The sequence below is a fragment of the Suillus fuscotomentosus genome (assembly GCF_016647785.1).
Source record: "Suillus fuscotomentosus strain FC203 chromosome Unknown F5891scaffold_15, whole genome shotgun sequence".
Taxonomy (NCBI): domain Eukaryota; kingdom Fungi; phylum Basidiomycota; class Agaricomycetes; order Boletales; family Suillaceae; genus Suillus; species Suillus fuscotomentosus.
Window position 1 is genome coordinate 241,154 of NW_024539527.1, and position 20,876 is coordinate 262,029.

Below are 20,876 nucleotides of genomic sequence, written 5' to 3' on the forward strand. Positions count from 1 at the left end.
TCAAGTATAGCAGACTAGGCAACACGCGACCTTACAACAATTATAGATACAGTCAGGAGCCTTGTTCACACCTCACTGTATTGTTGTTTCTACAGTGTGTCACTCTCAAATCTATCTCTAATGAAGTAAGTGACAAATGACCTCCTTCCCTTACATGCTAAAGTCTATGTCTGGTAGCTCACAGTGCTGTCAGCTTGTACAGGATGCTATAGCCTCTCAATAGCAGTCCATGGTGACACTGATCATTACTTGTGTCCCTTCATGTACATATTGGACAACCATATTGGAGACTATTTCCAGCTTGCCCTGCAACAGGTGCCCACTGATGTGGCCACTCACCTTGAAGCATAATGTTTATCTGGGGTCACTGGTGAGTATCAGAGTGTATCTGCTTGAAAAAAGCCTTGCTAACTCAAACATAGGTGTTGTCCAAAACTACAAGCAGGCCCTTATCACTCTCAAAGCGCAAACAAGTTCATTGATCATCAAATGACTTCATAAGTCTATCTTTATATCAGTGTGTATTAATTTTAAATTTCATAGGTGATGCTGCGCAAGTTAATATGCCTAGGATGTTTATGTCAACTTCGAAGAAAATATTACAGCAAAATATGGTGTAGTATGCGAGGGCTGGCCACTGCTAAAATTTTGCAGCCCTGGAGACATTGGCTCACACACTGAAGTCAAGGTACTCAACAGCACATGGAAAACAGGGACTGAAAAATTCCAGAAGATGTCAAAGGCTGAGTTCAAGCAGCGGGACAAAGATAGGTTCCAGCAGAAATTGCTTGCTGATTCGGGTAAGTTTATGTACACTTGAAAATTTTCATTGCACTAATTCAACTGCACCCTTGATTCCATCAGAAGGCTCTGCTAATATCACCAAGTCTTCACCCATAATGGAGGCACCTGCATCTGTACTGCCCGCTAATGAAACAACAAGTCACCCGCCAGAAATTTGATCAACATTATTTCCAGACTTGGTGGCAAGGAAGTTGTAGGCACTAAGAAAGCTAGGAAGACACATTCTGATAAGGGAAAAAAAACAAGGCTCTAAATGCTCACAAGTGGCAGCTACTTAATTTTCTCTGTTGATCCTTACTGCTGATAATTGGTCCTTGTACATTACAATCTGTCTATGTAGTCTTGTCCATACTCATATGCATGCTGTACCTGCTCACCTGCCTGTGGAAGAATTATTGGTGGATGCAAATAGGTCGCAAAGAGACTCTCTTCCTCCTGCGGAAGTGGATGGGGGAGTATTCAATAGGGTTGATGTCTTGGGTCTATGCTGAACATGATAGAACAATATTATCATGGTCTTCAAGCTATTGGTGGCTGATTTAGAGGTATACTTAGGGTTATTATCTTATCACAAAATAGTATCTTCTTCATTAACTCATAACTCCTGCATGCTTCTTAGCAGACACTCCTGTCAAATAAGCATTTACTACTCTGTATTCATCCTCCCCTTTGCTTCATAGAGAATTCCCACTCCATTTTATCTCATATAGTCCTATACCATCAGGTTTTCTTGAAACTTAAGTGTTCATTCAACTTTTCTTTATCTTAATGGTTGTCCTATCTATTTTAATATAAATTCCTGGCTCATCCTATTGATTTTAACCTTATCTAACTAGATAAACCTTTTTCAGCTATTAGCAGTCCAGTATTTGTACTTCAAAGCAGCATCTTGTCTTTTCTTTTTATAGGTTGGAGACAGAAGAATCTGTTTTTCTTGATTATAGCTTTAAGATGGGCTGTCTTGAGAGTCTGTCTGACTATTTGAGTAGAGATAGTCATAGAGATGATGGAAATAATTAATTTAGTCACTTTAATAGCATCAGCAGCCTTCCTAATTAGAATATAGTGATTAAGAGATCTTAAGTCTTATAGAGCAACCTTCTAGATTGGCTACCAAATAGCTTGAAGACCATGATAATATTGTTCTATCATATTCAGCATAGACCCAAGACATCAACCCTATTGAATACTCCTGAGAATCACTCAAGAAATTGCTTGTAGCATATCAAGATCCACCATAGGGGCTATTCCAACTATGTGACAGTGTTCCAGCAGAGTATGATGGAAATACCAAAGAGGAATACCAAAAATTGATAGAGAATATGTCTAGAAGAGTGGCAGAAGTGATTAGGGCAAAAGGAGGTCACACAAAGTACTAGAATTATAGAGATTACACTAGTTAAACTCAAAGTCAAAAAAGTGTCTCAATGAGTCATCAAATTAAAATAACCATATCTTCACACAATGTTATTATTTTTCCACAGTATAGGGAGCTGAAATGAAGCTGAGAAGCAGAGTCCATGATAAAAATAAAGGTGGAACAATATGCTAATAAGAGAAATGGAAATATATGCACTAGAGGGCTTGGTGGACAGTGGATGCTTCTGGATGGCTGGCGCTATAGGGCGCTCAAGCACAGGAAAGCGCACACGCATATACATCGTGAAGCACAGGAAGTATGCATGCATGGTGCGTGTTGCATGGGAAAGCTGTGCCTCATATAGGAATAGCTGTGGATAGCACACAGAGTGGTGCTGCAAGTTCGTGCTGTATACTCCTTGGTGAAAACTGCCATATCACGCCATGAGAGGCATGAGTCTCTACAGTGACAAATAAATATGCATGGAGTGAAGCCTTAGCGCATGAAGAAGAAGTGATGTTTGCCAGGCTTATCAGGACAGGGTGAGCATATTGATTACCAGATATATTGGTGACTTTTTTTTTGTCCAAGGACAAGATCACCCCAAGCAGAGACGCACTCTGAGGGATCTGACACTAAAGAGGGTAAAATGAGCATTTAGCACTGAAGATTCACATATAAAATGTACCTGGAGGTACCATGAATGATTGCCCATCATAAAACTATTATATACACGAGAAAGTCTATCGGCAGACTCATAAACCTTCCAACAGTTGAAATCAATACAATCTGCAAGCTGAGGATCACTGAGAAGAGATTGTAGACAGCCAATCACATTGCGATAGAATAGACAAAGTGGGCGTTTCATAGGGCAGTCAGTTACGACATCTTCATACTTCCAATGTGGGCCTGATGGTAACATCTCCACCTGCTGTAGGGAATAATTCCTGGCTAGGCTTGCAGAGACTGTTTTACCTATAGTTATGTTTGCACCTTAGCTTACATAATAAAGTTATCTTTTCACCGGTTTTACTATGAGTCTGAGAGATCAGCAAGTTTCTATCATGTTTCCTCTTCTCTGAGCCTTGAGCCTGGTCCAGAAACCCTTTAGGGTCAAATAGCAGCTAGGTTCTGCAAGACCCAACACATTGTTAAGTATACACCATCTGAATTGTTGTACCCACACCACTGGCATAGCTCCCTGGCATGGCGGAACAAAAGGGAACTTTCCATCATCTGACATTACACATAGGCATAATGCAAAGTTAAGAAGACCGAAGGGAAACTCACAGAGTCAAGATTTAGATATTCGTCAATTTCTGACATGCTAAGGTTTGTTCGCATCAACCAATGAGCGACCTCCCAATCTTTCTGGCTGGCAAAAAGGATACCAAGGAACCTCGGTTCTTTGATGAGCATAGATGTCTTGATCAAAACCATCCATGAATGTCATTCCTCCAGTATAAACTCTTGGAACATTTGGACAGTATTCGACTGCCTGTCCCTGCTCCATACCCCCTTTGACTGCTGAGGATTGCTGGCCGATGTCAGTGTTTACCACTGGCACATTGAGGGTAAACTGGTCAATATCACTGTTGGTCTGGTAAATATCATTGGCCATCTCTAAGTTTGCAGGTTCACTGTCGTCGTCCAAAGAGTTCCTGCAGTGTTGTCCCATGGCATCACAATAAGATATTTGGATGAGTCACAAATGGTGATGTTTCTTGCTGCATCGAGACGTAGGTTGATTCACATGTTGCAATACACAAGTATTATTTTTAACATGCTTGCCACAAGATGGGCAAGGGATATTGTTTATAGCAATAGCCTGAGCTGAATTATATGTGAGTCATCGTGGATGATTCGTGGAGTACATGGGTAGAAAGATGATATCAGCAATTCCTGACAATGTTTGAACTTTGCACACATATACAACTAGTCATGTCACTTCAGCAGGCTGATTCCCCACATTCCAATACTCCATTACCAAGTCACAACACAAACACCAGACTATCCCATATCTGTATTGCAGTTATCACACCCTCCTTTCATGAGTAAATAGATTTTCAAGTTCGTGCAGATTCAATGCTTATTATACATTGTGCAAGGATCCTCCATTAATCGTCGCTGAGGCCAAAGAAAGTCCCCCACAAGATGTCAAAGAGGCCAGATGTTTCCTGGCACTAGTACGTGTGGAACGCGAAGTATGCAAAACGGAAGCTCAGCTTGCAGACCGCCTCATCACCAAGGATAATGCTTTGACCAAATATAGTTGTCTTAAAGCAGCGAAGGCATTGTAGAAACAACAATACAGTGAGGCGCAAATGAGGCTCCAGACTGTATCTATAATTGCTGTAAGGTCGTGTGTTGCCTAGTCTGCTATACTTGAGATGACAAGTGCGTTCCACCCTAAAGGAGAAGTGAGTGCAGCAAGGATCTAGAGGTATGTGCTGAAGGCACTACTGGTCGGCCAATATGAAGCGTGAGAAAGCGCAGGTGCACACAAGGCACGGTGTAACACTCGGGCTGGCATTGGACATGTATCTGGTGATAATCATGTTTTATATTCCTCGACACACTTCCGATCTTCCGAAAGTTCCGCGCACTTGTCTGAGTCATCCGTCCATTTCCGAGGCCTTTTCTAGCTTTTCTGATCCTCCATACCATGTCCTGTCCTTGTCTGTTTGACTTCGCTGGTGCGTTTCTCATTTGATTATCTGTTATTGATTATGTCTAGGGGCACGTATGTCGAAAACCCTTGCTAATACATATAGATATGCTCCTCATGCATTATTACATGTATATCTTCGTAGCAGCTCACCTTAAGTCTTATTACATTTTGGATGTCTTATCTCGCTACAGTTTTTGCCTATGCAGATTCTGGACTTTCACGTCGTAGGATATATTCTGGCTCGCTAGGTACTCGCAACGCACTTCACTTCCCTTGCTTCGAGTCATAGTTAGTAGCTGTCACTTCCGGATTATTAGTACTTTGCAATTGATCTTTGTTCATTTGGAACGATTGTTTGGCTTCACTGCTGCCATTTTGCTATTGAAATCCTTAAGTCTTTCAATGGACTTTGCTAGTTGTACTACACAAAAGTTCTATACTTCGATATCCGCTGTATTTCTTTACTGTAAACCTTGCCGTTTCATCAGAAGCTCGCCAGAAGCTTCACACAACCTCGGACCTTCGTTTCTAGACGTCGGACCTATACCAGACACTTTGGACAACTCATCAGACACTTCGGACTATTCTTCGGAACTCTGAACGTACTAGAGGTATACTTTCCTTCTCTCACCCTCGATCTTAACAAGATATCCCTTGCAATTTATATCAAGAGATAATCCTATAGGCAGTCTCTTGGGACGAACATCTCACTCGCACTTTGAGTCTTAAGGTAACACCTTTAGTATAAGCCCACTAGGAACCTACTCTTTACAGCGGGAACGCTGACCTGCACCAAACTGGTTCGGTGCATGGACGACCAATACTCTCCCATGAGTCTTATACCCTGAAATACCACTATGAAACCCTTTTCCTTTTTATCTGAAGTTGGACTGAGGCTAAGGGAATATTTTTCGCCTTTCCTTTTATTTTTCAAGTCTGTATGCCAGCAGCCTGAACATTTTAGTACATTTAATTCTGCGATGAGTTTTGCTTAGTCAGCCATGAGGATGACTCAGAAAGATTCTCACACATGTCAGGTGACTGTGAAAAATATTTCCCACATATGTTGTCCTGGAAAAACATTAGTAAATCCCTAAATACTAGGCTCGCGTCATTCTCACCCTTCACACAAAGAAAATAAAAGACAAACACACAAAGGATTCATATCATGTGACATTTATTACTCTTTTTCTGGATTTGTCATCAGGGGTTGGACAGGTCACATGACTAGCAACAAGCCAGGATGACTTAGCAAAATACCCAATGACTCACTATGACTCACTCTAAATACTTACTATGACTTACTATGGCTCACTATGACTCACCTTGCATATATGACTCATTATGACTCTTGATGACTCTTGAATACACTAGTAGCACAGCCACATTTATTGTGTATATAATGACCCCAGTTTTTGAAATAATAAGCAGCGAACAGCAGCAGATAGTAGGGTGTTTTTCAGCCCATCTAACACTAAGTTGTGAGTAAGGTGTGATAAGTGTCAGTACCAGTGTCAAGAACTGTTTCAAGACTGAGAGGAACATTCTCAAGAGACAGTAATACTGCAAGCTCATCATACTGAACGACCAGCTGTGAGCTCACTGTGTGCAACAACCAGCAAGCAAGGTACAGCCACAGTTATATTCTGATTTCTATTATTCTTTTTCTTTTCTTTTACTTTCACCAACCTTTGGTGGTCTTTGTCCAGAAATATATTTCCAAAATATTCGTGTTGTCTCTACATCCACCTAAGACTCAGAAGTAGCATAGTGGGGAGACTTTAGGAATTGATAGTGAAGCTTGACCTCACTCATCTGAGTAGCAATACTGAGCCAAGATATTCTGTGCCTGCTAGGCTTTAGCCATTGAAGAGGGGACTTGTTAGTAAACCCAAGGACGTCTGTTCCTGAGTCTGTTTGAATACTCAAAGAAGAGTTCCTTGACAGCAGGTTCAATATTGAGCTAAGAGTTCTACAATAAAGCATTTGATTAGTCTTGACCTTTGATTCTACCTGTTTTGTGCTGAGGGAGTTGATCATTATAGTTCTGCACCAATGATTTTGGAGTATAGTTAGTACGAAGCACTGTTGTTGAAAGGGAACTTGAGGAAGAATCCCGTATATTCTTTTGGTCATCGCCAATACTGTCAGGCTGACCATTGTTTGTTTGTTTTCCTGTCAAAGTCCATAGATTGGATTGACCATTGTATTACTGATCTTGCAGAAGTATCCTTAGCTGAATATACTTTGGGTAGTATACAACTAGCCACCCACGAACAACCACGTTATCAGCCATTGGTATTTGTCTGAATCGCTGACCATGGAGATATTTGTTTTCATAGGTGTTTATCTATAGATCATCTATCTAAGAAGACAACGTGTACCATTGTTGAAACTACAATACAGCGAGGCGCGAACGAGGCTCCTGACTGTATCTGTAAATGTTGTAAGGTCGCATGTTGCCTAGTCTGCTATACTTGAGACGACAAGTGTGTTCGACCCTAAAGGGGAAGCGAGTGCAGCAAGGATCTAGAAGTATGCGCTGAAGTGAAGTGCGAGAAAGTGCAGGTGCGCGCAAGGCATGAGAATGCATGTGTATGCTGCGTGAAGCATGGGAAAGTGTGCACAGGTATGCGGAAATGAGAGAGAGTAAGAATAAGCTTGCTTAAGTGATAATGAGATACTAGAAAAGAGATGAGAGTGCAAGGTGTAAAGGAATAGATTTCTACTGTGACTTTCTAGGTAGTAAATGGGTAGTAACCAGTAAGTAAAAAGTAAGTGTGTAATAGTATTTACTGCTGGCGCTTATATATGGTGCCTAAGCGCTGTCATGCAGAGCCGAAGTGCTTCTGAGTAAGGTATGTAAAGATATCTATAAGTAAGGGTCCATGATAAAAATAAAGGTGGAATGATATGCAAATGAGAGAGATGGAAATATATGCACTAGAGAACTTGGTGGACAGTGGATGGATGCTTCTGGATGGCTGGCGCTGTAGGGTGCTCAAGCACGGGAAAGCATGCACATATACATCGCGAAGCATGGGAAGTGTGTGCGCATTGCGCGGTGTAGGTAAACAACTTTTGCTGGATACTACTCAAAGTGAGTGTCTAGCAAAATATAATAGTTGTGGTCTAGCACAGCCTAGTCTGCTATACTTGCAGAACAAGTGCATTTGACCCGAGGGGTTAACTGTTGGTAGTAGAATAATTAGTTATACAAAAAGGAAGATAGTCCGAAGCATGGGAAACAAAGTCCGAAGGTATAATTATGAATCCGAAGGTAAAACGTCGGGTCCAATGTTTTTCGGGTTTCAGGTTTAGCAGTTTTTGGCAGGTGTTGTCGGATATTGTTGGGTTAGAAAGGGAATGTCAGGGATAGTGAATGGCGGGTTACTGGCAGTGTTTCGGAGTGTTTTGGATAAAGAATGGATGATATTTGCGGAATTGAATGAAGAACTACAGATATCTAATGACCTCCTCCTACTCAGAGGTAGAAAGGTCACATAAGTAAGAAGGAGGTATGCGAAATATATAGTGTCTATGTAGAATTTTGGAGTGCTATGGGTGAAAGTAGTAGCTCTAATTTTCGGGTCCAATGTCCTATGTAATAAGACATGTGGTACTGTGGACATGTAATAATGTGTTCTACAATGTTAGCGATGTGAAAACTGATAACTGCACCTAGTGGGGATAGATATGACAGGACAGGACATAGGGAGGACAAGTTTGCGGGAAAATATCGGATCCGAAGTGGCCGATGCACGGGAATCGTCAGATTAGCATTGGATTTGGCGGATAAGTGTCGGATTTAGCGGATGAGTGTCGCATAACATCGGAAGTGATTCGTGTATGACATGCATCAGAAAATAGCTGAATACGAGCTCAGTGCTAGCTTGAGTGCTACAGCGGGAAATCTGTGCCTCATATACAGATAGCCGCAGACAGCACACTGAGTGGTGCTGCAAGTTCATGCAATGAACTCCCTATTTAAAAGTGCCATATCACACCATGAGAGGCATGAGTCTCTACACCGTAGTTTAAGTAAAAGACTTACAGTTAAAATATTGTGCCCACAAGGGCCCTGAGGATATTAGGAGTGTGATGGGAAAGATAAATAGAATCTGAATGAAAAACATTGAAAAAAAACAGTCCAGAAATGAGGAACTTACCTTGCTCATTGTGGTGAACAGCAAGCGCAGACTATTGGTGATGAGTGCACATTGTGGGAGCAGCCAAAAGTGTGGGGATCACATTGCTGATATAGCTGATAGTTACCATTGGCAGCCTCTGAGAATAGCCTTCTTATGTTAGCAAGCATTTAGGGAATAAACCATTTATTCATAGTATTACTGGCAGTGAGTGAGATAGCGAAGATCATATGCTAACTAGGTTGCCATTCCCACCCCATTATGGCAATCTAATAAGCTCCAAATTATGTGAGGTTGAGGTGACCACTGTTGGGATGACCCTATGCCATCTGATAGGTGAAGCTGGACCAATACAATCATTCATTACAACCATTTGTCAAACTTACACTATCTAAATGTGCTCTTGTTGTATCATATTGTATGATAGCAAATTTGTGCAGTGTTTCTTTCACTGCTCCAAAGTTTCGTTGTAACTTCAATATACCACTTAGCAATGATCTTAAGAAGAATGGGAGAACAGTTTTCAGGAACGCTCAGGCGCTCATGTGGTTTACGCTTATGCCACATAGATACACTTAGATGTGTTTAAGGCCACATGGTTTTCGCTTACCTTGCTTACCTCACTTAAACCTGTTTTTGGAAACTCGTGTGGCTGTGTCATGTGTTTTCAAGCGCTGGCTCAATCACCGCTGCCTGCACACTACACAACACAAGTATGTTCCCTGTTGTAATTGTTTATGGTACATACATACAGTAAATAATAAAAATAAAAATGGAACAACCATTCATACAGACAGGGGGACAACAAATATATGTGGTGACAGGAAATGAATGAGAAAAGGTTGTGAAAAAATAAATAAAAAACAGACAAAGTAGAGACTCAATAACTGGAGAACAGGAGATGGGAGGAGACAGAAAATTGGGAATGGGAAACAGGGAGAATGGGAGATAGGAGAACAGGAGATGGGGAGGATGGAAAAATGGGAAAAAGGGAGATTGTCACGAGTACCTCATATGAACCACTATTCTTTTCTGAACTCTAAATCATTTAAGCGCTCTGAGAAGGCACCCATACATAGTAATCTATTTACGGTTGAAGAAGTGCCATCTATGGCATCTATTGTAGAATTACCAAACTCGCCCGTGATTGAATCATGTGACATATCAGAAGATGCCAGTCTTGATGATCTCATATCACGCGATACTCCTGGAATGGTCCAGAGTCTGTCAGTTGCTGCGGCATGCGTTATGACATCATAGTTATATATATAGAATCATACGATACTTTCATTTATTCTGATTGGTAGTTAGTTTCAGACTCAGTTCAGTCTCTGACTTAATATATGTATATAGGTAGCAGGTTGTAGTCAGTAGTTCTTCAGTTCAAACCTCTCGTCTGTACATTACTTGTACCAGCCCAGACGTACCTGCTCAATTCTACTTTGTTCTTGTTGCGATTATCTTTTGTTTGAGTCCTAGTCTCCACCCAGCATTAATTCGTTATTGGGTTGTGACAGAGATGGGGAGGATGGGAGATGGGAGACAGTGTAGAGACTGACATCTCTGTGGCCTTGTAGAGGTCTATTTTCCGATGCATGTAGACATGCTAATCATTACCCAAATCATTCCTATCATATCCAACTCAATATGTACCAAACCTGAAAAACATCGGACATCAGATTATCGGACATGGCATCAGTGTGTGTGAGGAATGATAGCTAGATGAGAAGGGGTGAAAGGGGAAGGAAGGGTGAAGTGGGGTAAAACTCAAATAGACCTCTGGACATGAGTATATGATTTGGCCCAAAGGGATTGCTACTGAGAACAATTCCTCTATGTAAAAATGGAGGGAAGTCACTGAAACTAATAAGGATAGTTGAGAATGGATGGAACACGAGGACTAGCACAATGTGATGTGAGCACACGCAAGCCGCCATTGATGTGGCAGGAAGCAAGGTTTGAGTGGCTGAAGATATGTTGACACACAGTAACGTGCAGCCATGCAGAATAAATGTATGGACACCGCAAAGTGGTGAGACGGTGGATTGGTAAGTAGTGTGACAGCTACTGAAGGAAGAAATTGATAGGATAACATGGCCATGAGATAGATGCGCGTGGCAGTCGACGCAAGTTTTTTAGATTTCAAGTTCGAATGATAATGCATGCAAGCAGATGATAGATTCTATGTGGGAGGTAAAAAGATACACAAAAATTCATAAGTACAAGTATATATGAGAGCGCGCCGAAGCACTATTCGGAGCTGAGTAGGTAGCGGTTATAGGTAATAAGGGTCCATGACAAAAGTAATAGAGATATAATTGATATAGTGTCGGAAATATGGTCAGTCTATTCCAAATCAAGTAAAATATGCACCGATAGACCAGCAGAGGACATGGATAGGACAGGATAAGGACGCGCGACGGAGCTGAGGAAAAGCCAGTGCGGTCCGACCCATGAGCGCGAGCCACGGCCATTGGCCGATAGCAGAAAAGATGCGCGCCACATTAGTGTTAGCACGCTGTAGAAACAACAATACAATGAGGAACAAAAGAAGCTCCTGACTGTATCTGTAAAAGTTGTAAGGTCGCGCGCTGCCTAGTCTGCGTTACTTGAGAAGCAAGTGCGTTCGACCCTATAGGGGAAGTGAGTGCAGCAAGGATCTAGAAGTGTGCGCTTAAGCGAAGCGCGAGAAAGCGCAGGAGCGCGCAAGGTACAAAGGCGCGGGAACGCGCGCGCGTATTAGCGCGAAGCGCGGGAAAGTGCGCGCGCGTATGCGGAAATGAGAAACTAAGCTTAAGTAGTGATATAAAGCAAGATAAGAGATATAAGAGTGCAAAATGTAAAGGAATAGCTTTCTACTATATTCTGCTAAGTAGTAAGTGGGTAGTAACTAGTAAGTGAAAAGTAGGAAAAGTAGGTTAAGGTGAAAAGTAAGTTAAATAATAGTATGTACTGCTGGCGCTTATATAGCGCGCCTAAGCGCGCTCATGCGGAGCCGAAGCGCTACCGAGTAGGTATGTAAAAATATATATGAGTGAGAAACTATGATAAAAATAAAGGTGGAACTATGCTAATAAAGGAAATGGAAATATACGCACTAGGGAGCTTGGTGGACAGTGGATGGATGCATCTGGATGGCTGGCGCTATAGGGCGCGCAAGCGCGGGAATGGTGCGCGCATGGCGCGCGTTGCGCGGGAAAGCTGCGCGTCATATAGGAATCACTGTGGATGGTACACAGAGTGATGCTGCGAGTTGGTGCTGTATACTCCCTAGTGTAAAGCGCCATTTCACACTATGAGATGCACGAGTCTCTACAACGCGCTATGCAAGGACCTATGGCATGACGCAAAAATAGCCTTTACAAGGCCACAAGGACTCTAAGTCCTACATCAGATTTCACATTGGGTTTCACATCGGATTATGGGACATGGCATCAGGTTTCACATCAGACTATCAGATATCGCTGAAGGTACAACAATTCAGATGGTGAGTCTGAACAATGTTGGGTCTTGCAGAACCTAGCTGCTATTCGACCCTAAAGGGTTTCTGGACTAGGCTCAAGGCTCAGAGAAGAGGAAATATAATAGAAACTTGCTGATCTCTCAGACTCATACTGGTAACTGGTGAAAGGATAACTTGCTTATGTAAGCTACAAAAGTGCCAACATAAGGTAAGGTAAAAATAGTCTCTACCAGCCCAGCCAGAAATGAATCCCTACATCGCGCACACTTGTCCTACCTATGTCCAGTCTCATTCTGCTAGCCCCATTAGGTGCATAGTTACTTGTTTTCACATCCCTAACATTTCAGACCACGTTATTACATGTATTCTCATGGTCTGCAGTACATCATGTCTTATTACATAGGACATCAGATCCAAAATATTGCACTACTACTTTTGCCTATAGGGTTCCATATTTCTATGTATCTACATAAATATTGTACTCCCCATAGTATCATCATCATCCAAGTAGAGGAGAGTCGTTCTCCGACATTTAGGGGTCAAATCTGATATTTTGTAGTTCTTAGTTGACATCGCGAATATCATTGTTCCTTCACCGTCCATATCCATCATTGTTATTATTGTGCACACTGCTCACTTTTCCAACGCTCACTATCGCATTACTATTAGTTTCCGATAACCCAAACCAAAACCCAAAAACATCGGACCCAATGCTTTTGCATTGGACATCATAATTATACCTTCAGACATTGTTTCCCGTGCTTGGACTATTGGCCACACATCACTCACTGACCCCCAGAACTATTCCCAGACTGCAGACCCCTGGATCGAATGCACTTGTCTCACCAAGTATAGCAGACTAGGCAGTGCAAGACCACAACATAAAGATATCAGTGTGGAGCCATCTTTGTATAGCCCCACTCTGTGTTGTATTCCTACAACAGGAGACAGGAGACGGGAGACAGGAACATGGGACACAATGGGAGATGGGAAGCAGGGAAAATAAATACATACATTCAATGATACTGTTACATATGTTGTAATTTTACTTTTGTCAAACTCCTGCTCAAAGAATGTAGAACTGACTGATCTTATGTACTATGTACTTTTAGTTTTTTTGAAATGATGCTCATAAATGTATTTTCAAAATCCACTATCAAGGCATGATCTTATTCAAAATACATAATTTATTAGGATGCAGCCTGAGGCCAGGAAGCCAAAGGAGGGTGCAGCCCTCCTTGGCTTCCTGTGGTGAAGGAACAATGCTCATAAGGAGCCTTCTGGATTATTGGGATGAAGCTGAGGCCAGGAAGCTAAAAAAAAGAGCGCGAAGCGCTCTTTTTTGCTTCCTGTGCCGAAGGCAGAACAGGTGTGTGCTAGTGTATAATTACCCTACAACTTGAAGGGTGCAGCTCGGCCTTTTTCTACACGGCGATCGCCAGGTAGCCGAGCTACTGATAATTTGTGGCTGTACTGATTAAAACTCAGCTAGGCGTCGGGTTATTCACACGGTGGTGTAACTTGAGTGGTCGCAATTCTCCGGTTAAACTTCCGTCGACTTTCCGTCTACTATAATGATCCATCTCGATCGTAACCGCAACGAAATCGATTCAGAACAAAATTCAAATCTAATCTTACCAGAGGATCATTCAGCTACTTTCAATTGGGTCACAGACATCACTCATAACGACGAGCATCACAATTATTTCGCAAACTCTTTGTCTGACTTGAATAATAATCATCCCGAGGGTCAGACACTCCATCCTATCCCACTTCCAGCTGACGACAAGAGTTCGTCACTTTCACCTCCTCCAGAATACAATTCACCTCAAATTAAACACAAGTCTCCTCCGCAAACGCAAGAACAAGAACAAGAACAAGAAGACGATGGAGATGGTTCTTATTCGAGACAGTTAACACCACTCACAGACCTATCAGCAGTACCAGATGGTGACGAGAGTTTGGATTTTGAAAAGAAGGATAGCAGTCCAGCAGAAGTAGAACAAGAGCAGAATGGTGACCTGAACAGCGCACAAGACAACGCAGATAATCGTTGGTCAGAAAAACGTACAATAAATGGTACATCATCTCCAGTCCGCTCAATCCCCAGCTCTCCAACAAGATATCCAATCCCAATACCCGTCCCAGGTCCCTCTCACAGACTTGGTCCATCAGCAGCTCCTTCTCATTCAAGACGTCCATCAAGGGAAATCGTCTCAATCAGCCAACTCCCTTCACCAAACTTACCACCAGCAAAATTATCTGATTCTCCTACAGGAGAAACAAAAGTCTTTAGGATTCTAGAGATCAACTCAGAGTTGTTCAAGTCCGTTCACACCCACTCGCTTTTTCCACCCTCAATCTCACTTTCTTGCTTTTTAGAGTCTGTATGGAGTTTCAGACACGTGGCGTGCCACCGACTGACGCTCGCTTCTCTCAGTAAGCACTACTTCATCTTAAAAAACAACCCTCATCATTCAACCCTTCAGTTTTGCTAATCGCCTACAAGTCAACTTGACCTGGCTAGCAGCAGCTGCAGATCATCAACGATGTAACGTATGTATCCATTGTTTCCTCAATACAACAACCCTACACTTACTCTCTCAATAGGACCCCAGACTCGTATTGCCCGCAATGGATGCTCCTTCTCCTGTCGAATTCATATCAATGGATCGAATACATCACCTCTATGCCGATTTACCCGTTATATTCGCAAAGGAACTCGCACGACGCCAGCTTGCTTCTGGCGCCCAATACTCTCCTACCACTTCCGCCGCACTCCTAAATGGTCCTTTAAAGCGCAGCAGACCAGACGACATGGCAGACCTTATGAACAAAAGACGCGACATTGGTGAGACCAAACCCCACTCCATGCAACCGCACTCCATGCAACCACCCGCAATCCCATCCATATCCATATCTGGTGCTGGCCAGCGCACCAGTCCCACATCCTCATTCCCTCCCTCCATCCATCCAAACATAGCCGTCGCCAGCACGCCTGCCATGCCGCAGAGTCCCCGCACCTCCAGTCCCATGCCTCCACCATTGTCTACCCCCTCACTACCCTTCGGCGCCACTGAAGCATCAATAGCAGCCACGACACGTGCTCGCGCACGGGAAATGCAGATTCACCAAGCACGCGAACAACAACTTCGAGCAGCCCAGATGCAAAATCAAATGCAGTCCGCGCGCCAGATCTCCCCTCCTGATTCCTCCCCACGAATTCCCCAAAACATGGGGCCGAGCGCACCGCAACATCCGCATACATCATATGGCCACAACGTTTCACCAATGCAGATTCTCCAAAATACCAGCCATCCCCTGATGACGTATCTCATGTCCCAAATCCCTAACTTCACATCTCTACCGTTACCTCAACAGGTGCAGAAGCTCACGAGCTTTCAGGTGATGATTTACGTTGTGTTTGCGAACTGCGATATTGATGTTTCGTACAGAACATTCTGGCGCAGAAGCAGCAACAGAATCCGCCCAATCAGCAACAACGCCCCCCTATGCCTGGTCAAATGCCCGGTCTAGGTCAGAACCCCTCCATGTCGCCCATGCCCAACGCCCCCATGCAAAGCAGCGGTCCAAGCCCCGTATCTCCCCTAGGCCAGCAATCACCCGTCTCATCTCAATCCCAACAACAAATGAGCGCCCAGTCCCAGCAAGCCGGCATGTATCCATTCAGTAATCAAGGCCACAACACACCCAGCGTAGACCCCCGCATAGCAGCCTCCAATTTCACACAGCAAATGCCGGGCAACATGGGCGCCATGAACCTAAATCAACAACGACAGCTCATGCTCATGCAGCAAATGCGGAATTCAAGCGGGAACATGAACATGAACGCTCCGAACCTCATGAACCCACAGCAGGCGTTTGCGATGCAGCAGCAGCAGCAGCAGCGGGGAATGCCCCAGGGTGGTCCGTCTCAAGGGGGCTTACCCATGTCTGCCCCTGCGAATGATACCTTCCCCGCATTGCGCTCGAATTCGACGATTCCAGGAATTGCGAGGAGTGGGCGGTCACCTTCTGAGAGCGTACATTCGCCTATGACACCTCGGGCTCCATCGAGGCTTTCGTCGCAGCCTCCTATGCAGCCTGAAGATTTCCAGCGGGCAATGACGCAGCAGGCACAACCGGGCATGATGGGGACGCAACAGAATGCTGGCTCATTCCATCCGCAGGTGCAGTATCATCAATGGCAGAATGGCCAGCAGCAGCAGCAGCAGCAGCAGCAGCAGCAGCAGCAACAGCAGCAACAGCAGCAGCAGCAGCAGCAGCAACAGCAACAGCAGCAGCAGCAACAACAACAACAACAACAACTGTCGCTCGGAGGGCAAATGAACGGGTTTGGGATGAACCTCCATGGAGGAGCAGGAGCAACGAACAGCTCCTACGGCGGCACCATCTCACCATCCGGAGGGCCTAACTGGCAACAGCAAAGCATGAACGGATATTACCCCCAAAGCAACCAACGACCTCCAAATATCACCATGCAACAAACCATTAGTCCCATAGGAGACACGAGCACAGCAGGAGAATACGATATATTTAATTGGAATGGTCCATGAAGGTGTTCTGTTCTGGTTCCGGGTCCTAGGAGTTGGGACGCTGATTATCACTTCGATATTATCTTATTATTTGTTTTTCGCGGCTCCCTCAGAGGCTGTTTTCGAGCGTTTTACTTTTTTTACTTTTAACCCTCACACGTCACTTTCGATGCTACTGTACGTTCTGATTTGTTTCGGTTTCATAGTTTTTCTTTCTTTCTTTTCTTTTTTTTTACTTCATCCCTGCTCTGTTCTGGAGTCGTTTGTATTTTGTAGAAGCCTTTTTTCTATGAATTTTGATCGGATGAAGGTCCGGGGCAGGACTGTTATATTTTTGTTGGACGGTGCTATTACAGTATTAATATATAGGCTATCCGAGTCGAGTGCCTGGTTCCAAGTGTAATAAGTCTCCGCTTGGATATCACATCTCCACTCCACCGCAAGCGATGGTATTCACCAGACTCTCCTCACAAGAGAAAGATGCCTTCTTTGGGCTTCTAGACGAGTCCGCACCGCTGGCATCTCTCCCTCATCCCTCATTTACTGACCACGATTCGTTGCTCGCAGGTACTTCCAGTCCCGCCCCGAGATCCTCGCCCACGTTAACACAAGCACCGGCAACGCCCAAGACCCATCCGCAGCCGCTGCATCAGCCGTTCACCGCGCTCTCGCCAGCAACCCAGAAGTCACCTCCAAGATCGTCTCCGCCGGGGTGACGCACGGACTTGCGAGGTCCAATAACCCATATGCATCCACGGTACGTCTCTTCGCTGCCATGATATCAAGCAATGAGTCGTAGTGTTAACTACATCAATCCCCGATCCGTCGAGCAGATAGCCAGTAATCCACAAGTGAGCAATTCCGTAGGAAGAGTAGCAGCAGCTTCGCTCGCGTTCAGCAGCTCAAGTAATGCCTTCTCGTCTTCGAACGCTTCAAGAACTCTAGCTCCTTCCCTCCCTTCCCGCAGCTCCAGCGCACACAGCGCATCCTCATCAGGGTCTGAGATCGATAAACTGATCACGAAAAAGGTCTGTACCTCCCATTTCTTATTCTTGATGCACCCTCTCAAGTTCACTAAATGCTAATACCCATTTCCATCTCGCAGTCGAGCGTCTTGGGCGCATTCAAGAAAGCACCCACAGCGAACGTAGTTATACCCCCTGCATTCCAACCGCCCAAGATGTCATATGGCCCGCCTCCTACTCGGCGCACGACGTCAGAAACGAGCGCTCCTGAGCCTTCCGCTGCTAGGTCCCCACCACCCGTCCTCCCACGACGTGCAGTCGAACCTGAACCTGAGGAACCACAAGGGGAGTGGGCAGAGGTCTTGTATGACTACAGTAGCGAGGTCTGATGCGTTCAGTTGCAATCAATGCGTCCAGTCGAACTGAGCCATCTTCATTTTTTCACACTTTAGGATCCTGGCGATCTGGAAGTCCAAACTGGCTCTCGTGTATTTGTCACTGCGAAATCTTCTGATGACTGGTGGGTTGTCTTTGTCCTTGGATCTTGAATGTTGCGCACGTCACTGACTTTTTATCCAGGTGGACGGGTCAGATAGAGGGCCAAGGAAAGGAAGGATTATTCCCTGCCTCATACGTGAAACTGTTGTGATATCCATTTGACGTCGATGCATACCACTATCGTTCCAAATGTAATGCGGCAAGTAGACCTACCTTGACAGGTCTATCGGTCCTGAAGAATTTGTGGGACAGCACAAGACAGCATGCCATCACTAGTCGAGCAGGCATCCCACAGCGATCAGGTAGCTATTTCTTATCCAGTCATCACAGATGGGCTTGAAATCATAGTATATATTTATGTATGCATCCATTGAAGTACAAGTAATCGACGAGCGGCATGGTTTTCTGACGGATACAGAACGAGAGTAGGAATAGAACTACAGTGGTGTCCGACGTCCATGTCACCGAGATGTCCGGGGAATGAGATGAAGGTGAAAAACGAGTCTGAGGGGTGGGTAACGTGATATCCAGAGTACGATAGGTGATAGTGATGTGCCATGAAACAATGTGAAGATCGATGCAGAAATGAGGAGGTTGTTAAATGATGTAAGAAAACGCGTCCGTCACCAGCCGGTCGAGACTCAAACGTCAAGTAGATTCTGATTGGCCGTCGCTCGGAAGATCGCAGACTTCGAGTGTACCAGTCTATGGAACGCGCTAGCCCCGTGCCCAGGGGGATGGCGTTCTGCAGGCTCGACAACGCTTACCACAGGAGGACCCACAGACCCCTTACCAGAGAGGTCATAAGTCGGCTTCTCTTTCTCCTGACTCTTGATCGCCGCGCTCCATATGCGGCTAAGGAACCCGTTGGAAGACATGCTGACGCTTGCTTTCATACTGGAAGCAGGAATACCGGATCCGCCGGCGGAATCAGCGTCGGATTGATTCCGATTGACGTTCGACATGCCGTATACGTAGGAGCTCGCTCGCTTTCCGGGAGCGGCAGCACGGTTGACGACTCTGATCGTGCACATGTCCAAAGGCGCGGGTGGGTTTGGAGGAGATGGAGAGTCGCCTGCTCGGACGGTCGCTATAGATCGGACTGAACCTGCTTCGGATACCTTTCGCCCTTCTCTGTGCGCCTGGGGCGGGATACCACCCAAGACAAACGGTTTCCTCACGACGCTTGGTTCCTCGTCCGCCTCTTGTTCATCGTCGGAGACGCTGCTAGCTGAATCAGACGAAGACCCAGAGTCCTCTATTAATGATTCCATCTCAGAGTCAGTTGCGCTGGAGCTGTCGCAGCTATGTACACTCGATATCGGTGATGCAATGCAAGAAGAACGGCCCTGGGTACCTCCAAGACGGCTGCTCGAGAGACGCCTTGCAATCCCGCGAACTGTGGACACAATAGAGGACCCAATGGGCGGTGGAGGTGGAACTTCGCTAGGTGGAGTTGGTAGCTGCGCCTGGGCGCGGGCTTTGCCTGCTTTTGAAACTCGCTCGACCGCCGCTGCACGGGTTTCCTGCTGAGGAGTTAGGGGGCAGACGATGCGCGTGGGCATAAAAGGTGCAAAGTGGATGCACACTTCCTGCTCGTCGAAGCGGAGGTCGTATCCCAGTATATAGAGAAGCTGTTCCTCCATGAGGTTCACCTCTGGGAGGTCAAAGTGTTCAGCGTATGCCGCCCAATGTGTGTTTTTGGGAGATGAGTCGTTGAGGTACTTGGCCGCTACGATCAGCGTTGCCAGGAAGACGCGGTGCCGAGTGCATGGCCGGCCTAAAACTAATATGGTAAGAAATTTGATGGAAATATTACATACTTCGTACCCTTGGTCATGGCAGGCACCTTGACACGCACGCGGTGCAAGTAAATGAGGGTGGTGAGCAGCGTAGGCACCTGAACGTTCGACCTGTTCACCAAGCGCGTGATGAAGTGTACAAGACTTGGCAGTTTCAGCGCCACTTGGGCGGGAGGAGCGACGTCCTGTGTCTCAGAGAAGGGGGCCTTGATTGGCGTCGTAGGGGGTGTTGGGAGGGTACTGGGAGCAGGGAGTTGCTCGTTGATCATGATGGCTCGCGACGCCTGATGGGCAATGTAGGAGATCATCTCCATTGAGACAGACCTACGCATAAGTTCTACAAGGTATGGATTATGAAGAGACCTTGGGAGGAGGGACGCTGGGTGACGGCGGTCTAAGGACATTTCTGAAGGGAGTGGACGTGATAGAGATTGTTGTGTTGTGCCCGGCGGGGGGCAAATGAAGCAAAGAAAAGAAAAGACAAGGAGTAAGATTCCCGCGGGGCGAGCTTATGAAGCTGGCGTGAATACCTGCCACAAACAACAAACAGCGCGACACGCGCCGAGATCACGAGACTAAAATCAATGTGGTAAATATGTTATACCGCCG

General features: G+C 45.1%; 5 protein-coding genes across 5 annotated transcripts; 3 read left to right on the forward strand and 2 right to left on the reverse strand.

Moving 5' to 3' along the window:
* Nucleotides 1–325: 325 nt before the first annotated feature.
* On the forward strand, nucleotides 326–962 carry F5891DRAFT_978291 (uncharacterized protein; the record flags this gene model as incomplete). Its single annotated transcript, XM_041376779.1, has 3 exons — nucleotides 326–370; nucleotides 572–800; nucleotides 865–962. 3 exons carry the CDS (start codon nucleotides 326–328, stop codon nucleotides 960–962), a joined length of 372 nt encoding a protein of 123 aa, XP_041228391.1.
* A 1,558-nt stretch (nucleotides 963–2,520) lies between these two features.
* F5891DRAFT_948227 (uncharacterized protein) lies at nucleotides 2,521–3,583 on the reverse strand (the record flags this gene model as incomplete). Its single annotated transcript, XM_041374792.1, has 3 exons — nucleotides 2,521–2,799; nucleotides 2,853–3,139; nucleotides 3,451–3,583. The coding sequence occupies 3 exons, from the start codon at nucleotides 3,581–3,583 to the stop codon at nucleotides 2,521–2,523; spliced, it is 699 nt and encodes a 232-aa protein (XP_041228392.1).
* A 10,387-nt stretch (nucleotides 3,584–13,970) lies between these two features.
* F5891DRAFT_130755 (uncharacterized protein) lies at nucleotides 13,971–17,403 on the forward strand. Its single transcript, XM_041370598.1, has 5 exons — nucleotides 13,971–14,772; nucleotides 14,829–14,885; nucleotides 14,936–15,002; nucleotides 15,057–15,851; nucleotides 15,902–17,403. Exons 1-5 carry the CDS (start codon nucleotides 14,021–14,023, stop codon nucleotides 17,021–17,023), a joined length of 2,793 nt encoding a protein of 930 aa, XP_041228393.1. The 5' UTR covers nucleotides 13,971–14,020; the 3' UTR covers nucleotides 17,024–17,403.
* A 1-nt stretch (nucleotide 17,404) lies between these two features.
* F5891DRAFT_130752 (uncharacterized protein) lies at nucleotides 17,405–18,922 on the forward strand. The gene is made up of 6 exons (XM_041370597.1): nucleotides 17,405–17,507; nucleotides 17,570–17,759; nucleotides 17,836–18,030; nucleotides 18,108–18,350; nucleotides 18,420–18,487; nucleotides 18,547–18,922. Exons 1-6 carry the CDS (start codon nucleotides 17,449–17,451, stop codon nucleotides 18,614–18,616), a joined length of 825 nt encoding a protein of 274 aa, XP_041228394.1. The 5' UTR covers nucleotides 17,405–17,448; the 3' UTR covers nucleotides 18,617–18,922.
* F5891DRAFT_130794 (uncharacterized protein) lies at nucleotides 18,920–20,872 on the reverse strand. Its single transcript, XM_041370599.1, has 2 exons — nucleotides 20,296–20,872; nucleotides 18,920–20,245 (listed from the first exon to the last, which is right to left on the reverse strand). The coding sequence occupies exons 1-2, from the start codon at nucleotides 20,669–20,671 to the stop codon at nucleotides 19,107–19,109; spliced, it is 1,515 nt and encodes a 504-aa protein (XP_041228395.1). The 5' UTR covers nucleotides 20,672–20,872; the 3' UTR covers nucleotides 18,920–19,106.
* Between the last annotated feature and the right edge of the window lie 4 nt (nucleotides 20,873–20,876).

Excerpts from the sequence above, each read along its gene's own strand:
- F5891DRAFT_130794 (XM_041370599.1), bottom strand. The coding sequence starts at position 20,671 with ATGTCCTTAGACCGCCGTCACCCAGCGTCCCTCCTCCCAAGGTCTCTT. Across the intron at positions 20,246-20,295 it reads GGTGCCTGCCATGACCAAGG|GCCGGCCATGCACTCGGCAC; the intron begins GTACGAAGTATG and ends TATTAGTTTTAG.
- F5891DRAFT_130755 (XM_041370598.1), top strand. The coding sequence starts at position 14,021 with ATGATCCATCTCGATCGTAACCGCAACGAAATCGATTCAGAACAAAAT. Across the intron at positions 14,886-14,935 it reads ACTGACGCTCGCTTCTCTCA|TTTTGCTAATCGCCTACAAG; the intron begins GTAAGCACTACT and ends TCAACCCTTCAG. Across the intron at positions 15,003-15,056 it reads CAGATCATCAACGATGTAAC|GACCCCAGACTCGTATTGCC; the intron begins GTATGTATCCAT and ends CTCTCTCAATAG.
- F5891DRAFT_130752 (XM_041370597.1), top strand. The coding sequence starts at position 17,449 with ATGGTATTCACCAGACTCTCCTCACAAGAGAAAGATGCCTTCTTTGGG. Across the intron at positions 17,508-17,569 it reads TTCTTTGGGCTTCTAGACGA|GTACTTCCAGTCCCGCCCCG; the intron begins GTCCGCACCGCT and ends CGTTGCTCGCAG. Across the intron at positions 17,760-17,835 it reads ATAACCCATATGCATCCACG|ATAGCCAGTAATCCACAAGT; the intron begins GTACGTCTCTTC and ends TCCGTCGAGCAG.